Genomic DNA, 9,088 nt, shown 5'->3' on the forward strand with positions numbered 1-9,088 from the left:
CTGGTTCATTATCCCATTACTAGGTTCCTTTCAACCCTTTCCAAGCCCTCCTACATCCTCTAACACATCACAGAATGCTTCCTCCAGTAGCGTCCTATAACTGAAACCTGGTTTTCTTTTAAGGACAATGTATCTCTTGCCGTCTTTACTTAATTTCCACCATTCCCTCCCCCAGTTCCTCTGTAACTTTCTCGGACACTCTCCCTAGCCTAGGATGACCCAATTAACCTTCATGTGAATTCTCACAGCATTATAAACACCACTATCAGAGTACTTACCACATATTTAGTGGGAAAAAGACCAGAGAGTTCATTAAATTCTAGTAAACTTACTGCAAGAGTTAATGGATGAGAAACTGGTCCAGTGCCAGAAGATACCTCAGAACCTGGACAAAGGGCAGAGGCCACTTCTACAATGTAAAAACCTGACTATTACTAATACTTGGGACAAGAAGGGAACATACCTGGGCAAATGGCCAAGCAAACCAATACGTAGTACTAAGATCCAGGTCTGGACTGATTACTTCCTATTGTGTACTTGTATTTCTGTTCTTACTGATTTCTTTCCTCTACTTTAAGATAATGTGCAAAGATGAAGAATGAAATGAAAATATGTATCACTAATATGGTCTGTTAGCCTGAAAGGAATTGTGAGCAAGATGAAGAGGTATCAAGAAAACTGTGTATGTCAACAGAAAATTATGACACGGTTCCCTTGTGCAATGTTAAGTAGCACAAGATTAAAAAAAAAAAAAATTGGAAAAAAAAAAAAAAGCCAAGCTTAAGCAGCAAATAAAAGCCTGATTAGTTTGAATTCCACTCTATTTCTATACTATCCTATTATCTCTTGTTAAAAGGCCACAGAAGTAGGAGTCTTGGAGTTAACAGTATTACACCTATTCGCTTAACTGTCTGAATGTCCTACTAGAATTACGAAGAATCGGGGAGCAAGGAGTAATCCAGAGTCTACCTGCATCATGGCCAACAGCAGCCACTCAATAAAACTGTGCTGGAAGTGACTATTTTAAAGCCATTAGGAATAGAGGCTGCCGAATGGGAATGTGTCTTTCTTGCCTCCCCAGTAACTATCAGCTCTTTCAAAGACATTACTCATATACTCTTCACCAAAGCAAAGGAAAATTGGCTCATTGATATTTGTTAACTAATTATAGCAATTTCTGACACTAGAGAACTTGGGAGAAACTGAGGCATGTACTAGAAAAAGGACCTTACTGACAGAAAAAATCATGCAAAGTCTCTAAATGAATGGCTCTAGGCTGTAGATACCACAATTGTCTTACTTTTTGCTATGCATGGAGGCACTTGATGTATCTCAGTAGTTTAAAGAGAATAGTATCAACATGGCATTCTACACTTAATCTTATTCTATAGAATTAAGTATTTGGATTTTATGATCTTTCAGGAAACAGTAATAGATTCACTATGAGAGAAGGAACTAATGAGTGCTTACTATGTGCAAGACATTATATTTGGCATGTTAGCTACATTATTTTATTTAACATTCACAGTTACCTAGGAGGTATGCATTAATGTCTTCTTTTTCAGATGAAAAGAAAAAAAAGGAAAAAGAAAGGAAAAGTGACTTTACCAAGGTCACCTAGGTAGTAGGTTGTAGATCAAGAATTCTAATCCAGGTGTGACTCCAAAGTGCGTATTTTTCACTAATGAAACATAAATTGGTTACTGCAAACTCAGTCCTTAAAAGGAAGCTTGAGACAATCAGCTCTGTATCTCATGAATATTCATAAACAATTTAAAAAAAAGAGGCTTGAACTTACAAAATTTAGAATCTGATTAGTGGGATAATTCTTTTATTCTCCTTAAATTTTCATAAAGATTAGAACAAAATTAGAATTCTAACAGCAATATAGTATAATAAATTTGTCAGCCGTATTACCTTGCAGCCTCATCTTCTAGTTTCTTTTTCTGTAGTAGTTCTAATCTTTTTCTTTCAATTTCCTTTAACTTATCACGTTTGATCTTATGAAGTTGTTCAAGGGCTAACTGCTGTGTATTGTAGCTTTCTCTCAGTTCCTAAGAAGAAAATGAAAATAAGTCAATACCTGAATGATTTCAATATTTTTGTCTTATATAATAACGTGGCATTTGCATTAAAAGACAAAAATCCTAAAGCAAGTTAAACTAAATTGAAAAGATTTAAAATTTTAAAAAATATCTAGATTTAAAAAAATTTTAAGTACAGTAAGTATTTTAAGCTATGTAGTCACTGAGACAAATAATAAGGGTACTTCAAAAAGTTCATGGAAAATAGAATTAAAAGATAATACGAACCCTTCCATGAACTTTTTGAAGTACCCTCAATACATGTTAAAATCATTTACTTTTGCATCAATTCATTTCTAAGAAACACAGAATCTTTAACAAGCCAATTCATTGATTTGGTATGCCATTTTCAACAACAAAAAATCCATTAAAAATATGGGGGAACAATTCACTTGTTATAACATCTGAAGCGGAATTTTGCTCAGTCACGTTTTTGACATATGTAACCAAGTTACCAGTAACTTTTATCCACCAAGATCTTGAACTAAACACGGAAGCAGTTATTAAATACTTAGTTCAAAACTAAAAATGGAAAAGATAATGTGTGCCTAGATGACTAGAATGAGCCAAAATAGTGAAAAGTATCCCAAACAAGATTTGAAATAAATTGCTTATTGAGCATCTACTTGTGTGCAAAGTGCTTTAAAGGATTCAAAGGGGATCCAATCCAAGGCTGTCTGACTCCCAGGTCTAAAATCTTTGCCTTCAAAGAGTTCACCATCTCAAAGTACAGAAAAGTGCCCAAATGTGAGATATAGATAAGCACCTTAGCTGAAACTTGTGATTATCTGTTCAGCATTTTCTTTCCCCCTTCTTCTAACAGTACCCTTCCTTCCTTTGGGAAACTGATGTCCCCAACCTTCCCCCCACCATCCTATGTGTTTTTGATGGATCTGTCAAACACAGGGCTCCTTCTACTTTCACCCAGGTGTGATCATTTATTCTTGGTCTAAATAATCACACCTCACCTCCCTATGCAGAATGATTGGTCCAAAGGACATGAATATGATCCAAGCTGGGCCAGTATCTTTTCCTGGCATTCAGATATACTGAAGAGGGGAGAAAGAAACCTTTCTCTGAGCTCATTAAAATGGGATAAGGTAAATCCGGAGCTGCCTTACTACCAAGTGACACCATGAGTAGTAAGAATGAACTTAACACAGAAAAAAGAGAAACAAAGATTAGAGAGACAGAAGTAAAAGGGGGGGGGGGGGGGTACTAGGGGAACCAACTCTTCAACTTCATTGCTCACTGTCCTGGGACTTGCCCCTGTCCAGCAGCTTTTCTACCAATTCAGTTAGTCGTCCTAGATTCTTCCAGTAATTACTCTTTAGCTTAACTTTTTCATTTTGTTTTGGTGGCTGGCTGGTACAGGGGATATGAACCCTCGATCCTGGTGTTGTAACACGGTGCTCTAACCAACTAAGCTAATTTGCCAGCTCCTTAATTTAACTATTTTGAACTGGATTTCTTTCACTTGGAACCTACAGAATCCTGATCAAGAGTAGAAAAAGAAGGCTGGAGGAAAGGAGACAAAAAAAAAAAAAAAGCCTTAAAGTAATCAAAAGAAATTTCATGGCAAAGGTCGTTGGGAGCAAGACAATATTTGGGTAGAATGTTTTGGTAAAAAAATGTTTTTGGTATCTACCACACACAATAACAAAACTCCAAACCAAAACCAAACTATTTCTTTTCAGAAATAAACTATTTTATAGGTGAATCTTTTAACTTGACTGAAATGGCAAATCTGATCTGAGTATAGTGTGGTGTATGGAGTCTATGTTCAAGATGCCTGAGCAAAATATTTGCAACTTAAGCCAGTAATAATACAAATACTTCACTCATGGCAAAATTTCTACAGCAGTCGGCTTCTATAGTTTTATTTGTTGCACCTTTCTCTAAATTCTATTGAAAACCAGAAGGATATGGCAGTTACAATCTACGGAGAAGCAGTGTGGTTTAGTGACAAGGAGCACAGGTCTAAAATAAGATGGCCAAGGTGTGAATCAGACTGTCAGTGACTAGCTGTATAACCTCAGGAAAGTTATTTTATAGTTTTCTCATCTGTAAAATAAGGTTAATTATAGTACATGCTTCACAGGTGTTGTGAGGATAAAATGAGTTAAGACACGTCAAGTGCTTAAAGTAGTGCAGGGCACATATTTCTCAACAAATATTACCTATTACTATAGGCTAAAGCCATAAGTAAGGAGAGTCCTAAGTTTAACAGGAGAGTAGGAGAGATAAGAGGAGCCAAATTAATGTCTGATCTTAACATGGCTACAAGGTTAGCCCTCCAACTTATTCTTTAAGATAGTGCTCCACATATTCCTTTACTAGCCCCATTCCTCCAGTGTCAGAGTTAATGAGCTTCCTTGTGGTTCCCAGGCATTCTGTGCATTCCTCTATCACGGTCAGTGTCTGCTGACTGTATGATTGCCTCCTCCACTAAAGTATGTTTTGGGCAACAGGACTATCTTTCATTAAGGTGTCCTCAGCCAAAAGAGCCTGATACAGTAGAAATATTCAATAAGTATTTATTGGATGAATAAAAATGCACAAACAACAGTCTACACAGATTAATAAGATCTGAAGAGCACCAGAAGGACTGTCAAAACATTTCCTCTACCTGACCACACTGATCCTAGAAATCCCTATCCTTAGGCTTATTCCTCTTGGTTAAGTCACTGCTTCTAGGAGATCATGGTTAAATATATCAGTTAACTGAGAAAAGTAAATGAACAGAGTTTTTCTCAATTATAATAGAATAACAGCTAATCTCTTTCAGTTTAAGGAACTTCTACTTTTAGTTTGCTAATAAGTCTTAATTTTTAAAATTATGAACGAACGTTAAATTTTATCAAATACTTTTCTGTATCTAATGAGATGAGCATACCATTTTTCTCTTTTAATCTGTTTATATAGTAAATCACATTAAACATTTTTGTATGTTAAATCATCTTTGCATGGATGAGATAAATCCAACCTAGTCGTGATGAATTATCCCTTTTACAAATGTTTGCACTTGGTTTTTTAATATTGTTTATGTGTTGTTGCCTGTATGTTAATTGGCCTATCGTTATCCCTTCTCATAGTGTTCTTATCAAGTTTTGATTGTCTATGATAGCTTCATATGATAATTTGGGAGTATTTCCTCTTTTCTATATTTTGAAATAGCTGCATAAGAGTGGAATTATTTGTTCCTTCAGTAAAAACTCTGGGTCTGGATTCTCTTTTAGGGAAGTTTTGAACTATAGATTTAAAAATTTTTTTTTTTTTTGTCCTTTTTGAGACTGGCAGCACCGCGCTCAATGATGATAGAACTATAGGTATTCTATTTTTTCTTGAGTCAGTTTTGAAAAATTATAATTTGTTCATTTCATCTAAATTTTACATTTGTGTGCAAAAATTTGTCATAATATCCTCTTCTAATATCTGCAGCATATTTAGTTATATCTTCTTTCCACTTCCAATTTTATTTCTGCTTTCTCTCTTTTTTATGTCAGTCTTGCCAAAGTTTTTAAAATTTTATTAATCTTTAAAAGAATCACTTTTTGTCTTTCTTGATTCTCTGTATTAAATGTCTTTATTCTGTCTCACTAATTTCCTTCTACTTTCTTTGATTATGCTATTCATTTTCTAGCTTCTTAAGTCGAACATTTAGCTTATACATTTTTATCCTTTTTCTTCCCAATATAACCATTTAAGCTAACACCTTGACTACCTAAGTTAAATTTCTCCTCTTCCACTTACTAGCTTGTGTGACCTTGGGTAAGTTACTTAACTTCTGTCTTAATTTTCTTCTAAGTGAAATGTGAATAATATTACCTATGGCATACGGTTAAGGTGAGGATTAAATAAGTTAATGTTAGAACAGTGACAGTCACAGAGAAATCCCTTAATAAATTTTAGCTATTATTAGTATATCTTGATTTACGAATTATAAAATTGCTATTGACTCCTGATTATGAAAGATGAGGAATCAGCTCATTAACACTATTCCCTCTCTCTTCTCCATTTCCCAATATTGATATTTACCTTTGGTTAATCTATTTATTATCTTTATAACTCAAAAATATACTATGTTTCATTTTTCATAAACATTTAATACTTCCTAACTCTAAATTTTCTTTCCAGCTTTTTATTATGAAAAATTTCAAACCTACAGAAAATTTAACTAAGGTGCAGACACTGATGCTTTCACCCCTGGATACTACGTTCTCCTATATAACTACAATGTCAATGCCAGTTCTAAAGAAAATGAACACTGATATAATATTACTTAATACAGAGCTCACAGTCAAAAATTTCCCTAATAATATAAATATCATCCTTAATAACAGCTTTTACTTTCTGATCCATGATCCAATCAAAGATCACATACTGCATTTATTTGGCATGGCTCTTTAGTCTCCTTCTGTGATGCTCTGGGTCTTCTTTAATTTAGTAGACTTCTTCTACCTTTTACGAGATTCATATTTTTAGAGTGTATGTTAGTCAGTTGTTTCATAGACCAAACCACAGTTTGGATTTCTCTAATTATTTCCTCGCACTTAGATTAAATATTTTTGGAAAAAAAGAAGTGGTAGTGTGTCTTTCTCACATATATGTGCTGCATCATATCAGGAAAGACACATAATGTTGGTTTGTACCACTTTGTTTTTTTTAAAAAGATGACCGGTAAGGGGATCTTAACCCTTGACTTGGTGTTGTCAGCACCACGCTCACCCAGTGAGCTAACCGGCCATCCCTATATGAGATCCGAACCCATGGCCTTGGTGTTATCAGCACTGCACTCTCCCGAGTGAGCCACAGGCCGGCCCCTGTACCACTTTGATAATACTAAATTTCATCACTTGGTTATGGTTAGTTTTTGGCCTGAGTATACCTAAACATAGCTCAACAATGCATTTATGAAAAAAAAACTTAAATCCAGCATCTATTTTATTGTTTTCAGTGGAAGGGTTGCTCAGGGCACCTAGTCTCCCATCCTGATAGAAATGGAAGATGTAACTTGCTGAGCTTTAACCATCAATACTAAACACTCCTTCTTTGGCAAGGAGAAGTAATCCTATATTCTCAATTTGTTTAAAGAAACATTTGATGATTTTTTTCAAAGGCCAAGGCTTAAAAGAGACTCAGCTGACAAAATACAACTTAGTCACAGTGCAACATAACTAGGACAAAAAATTCTTATTAGTCATAAGAAAAAAATATAGCAGAATGCAAATTAGTTCCTCAAACTGAACATCTGTGTAGCACTTTAAAGTGTTTTTATACATAATGCCTACATTTGATCTTTATAACAATCATGTAAAATAGATATCATCATGACCGTATCGGAGGCTCTGAAGATTAAGTGAACTGCCTGAGGTTTGCAGTTTTGAACTATCTCTACTATGCCATTTAATCCTATACCACGGACTCTATATTTACTTTCACTTAAATTAGATTAAATAACTTTATTTATTAGCTAGGGGAAAATGTTAAGATTAAATGATTCAAAAGAATACCAAACAAATAGTATTTGAGCCTGTTAACAAAACAAAACAAAACAAAACACAAGGGATCTCATTCTTCCACAGTTGCTCACTGAATTCGACGAGCCATCTGTAAAACTCAATTTTATAAGGAATTTCCAGAGTAACTGAGGACTAGAAGGGAAGACCAGAATGATGAAGTCTCAATGGAAAGGTTTAGGATAAAGGATTCTCCATGGGATTATTTCCCCATGTTAAGTAACCAAAAAAAAAAAAAAAAAGAGAGAGAGAAGGGAGGGAGGGAGGGAGGTAAGCAAATACAATTAGGAAAGAATCTTACAGAATCTCTCGCTGAGCCAGAATTCAAACTGTAACTCCCATTTCCAGTAATTTTCTAAGGCAGATTTGTATGAAGCCTCAAACCTCTGAAATAGGGCTTCCTTCCCGGGCAGACACGGGACAGAAAAAGTCTAATAACTGGGATCTCTGCTCCCAGTGATGGCAGACTAATTTCTGCAGAACAAACCTCCTGCCAAGAACTACAAAAGTTGAACAAAATATAAAAGCTACATATTAACCTGCACTCGAGCACTATCAAGGCAGTGAGGACTAGAGAAGCTAAGAGCCTGGAGAGAAGGGGAAGTTCAAGAGAGGTGAGAGTGACACTCAGTGCCACTTCTCCTTCTAGGCATTTGCCCATTGGTAAATCATGACTATGAGTCCAAGAAGCTGAGAAGAACGTGGTGGCTACTGTTGGGGCTCAGAAAAAGCAACACCCCAAAGGCCTCAGAAGTAGCCTCGAAAACAGTTTTCCTCTGAACTTCTCCTGCCCTCCTGTCTCTCAGCCTCATTCCCCCTGAGGCAAGCCATAGAAACTAGAATTCCTCTTCCCCAAGGTAGGTCATAGAAACCAGAAGCCCTTTTCCCCCAAACCATCTATAAAGACAAAAACTACACATGCCCTCCTGCCTTTCTGCCTTGGAGCTGTCTATAAAGAAATTCTCTGACCTACCTGTTTCATTGTAGGTCATAAGACCCCCATTCCAGAAAGAGTCCTGCCCCATACCCTGGAGAAGGAAGGCTACACAGAGGCCAAGAAGAAGCTGAACAGATAGATAGGCCTTGTTGGGTTTCCTCCATTGGTCTATTAACATTAGATCACACTTTTTGTGTCCAATCACATTTCCATGAGGCTGTCCCTACTTCATAGAACCGAAGCACAAAAATGAACAGTTTTCCCTGTATCTTTGGGTCTTCATTCTGAAAACTCGCATGTCACCTAAAACTATAATAAACTAAATTTGTTATGCCTGAAATTCTCTGAAGGAAATAAGGAAACACTTCCTTAATTCTTATATTACAGGTTTGGGAAATGAATTCTCTAACAACTAGTACACACTCATTCAAGTTTTTACTTACAATCCAAAGGACTAGTGTTTCCCATCCCCAAATTAGTTAGCGTTTTTTTTTTTTTTTTCCTTTTTTTGTGACCGGCAACGGATCGCAACCCTCAGTGTTGCGCCC

General features: G+C 35.9%; 1 protein-coding gene across 1 annotated transcript in view; it reads right to left on the reverse strand.

Moving 5' to 3' along the window:
- LOC103581111 (intersectin-2-like) overlaps nucleotides 1–9,088 on the reverse strand; it is a gene marked incomplete at its 5' end in the record, with an annotated part of 34,124 nt that overhangs the window by 4,018 nt on the left and 21,018 nt on the right. The window contains one exon of the mRNA XM_008563020.1: nucleotides 1,918–2,054. Coding sequence (XP_008561242.1) covers nucleotides 1,918–2,054 — 137 coding nt within the window. The remainder of the gene's footprint in view (nucleotides 1–1,917; nucleotides 2,055–9,088) is intronic.

This window comes from Galeopterus variegatus, unplaced genomic scaffold (genome assembly GCF_000696425.1).
Source record: "Galeopterus variegatus unplaced genomic scaffold, G_variegatus-3.0.2 Scaffold12391, whole genome shotgun sequence".
Classification (NCBI taxonomy): Eukaryota; Metazoa; Chordata; class Mammalia; order Dermoptera; family Cynocephalidae; genus Galeopterus; species Galeopterus variegatus.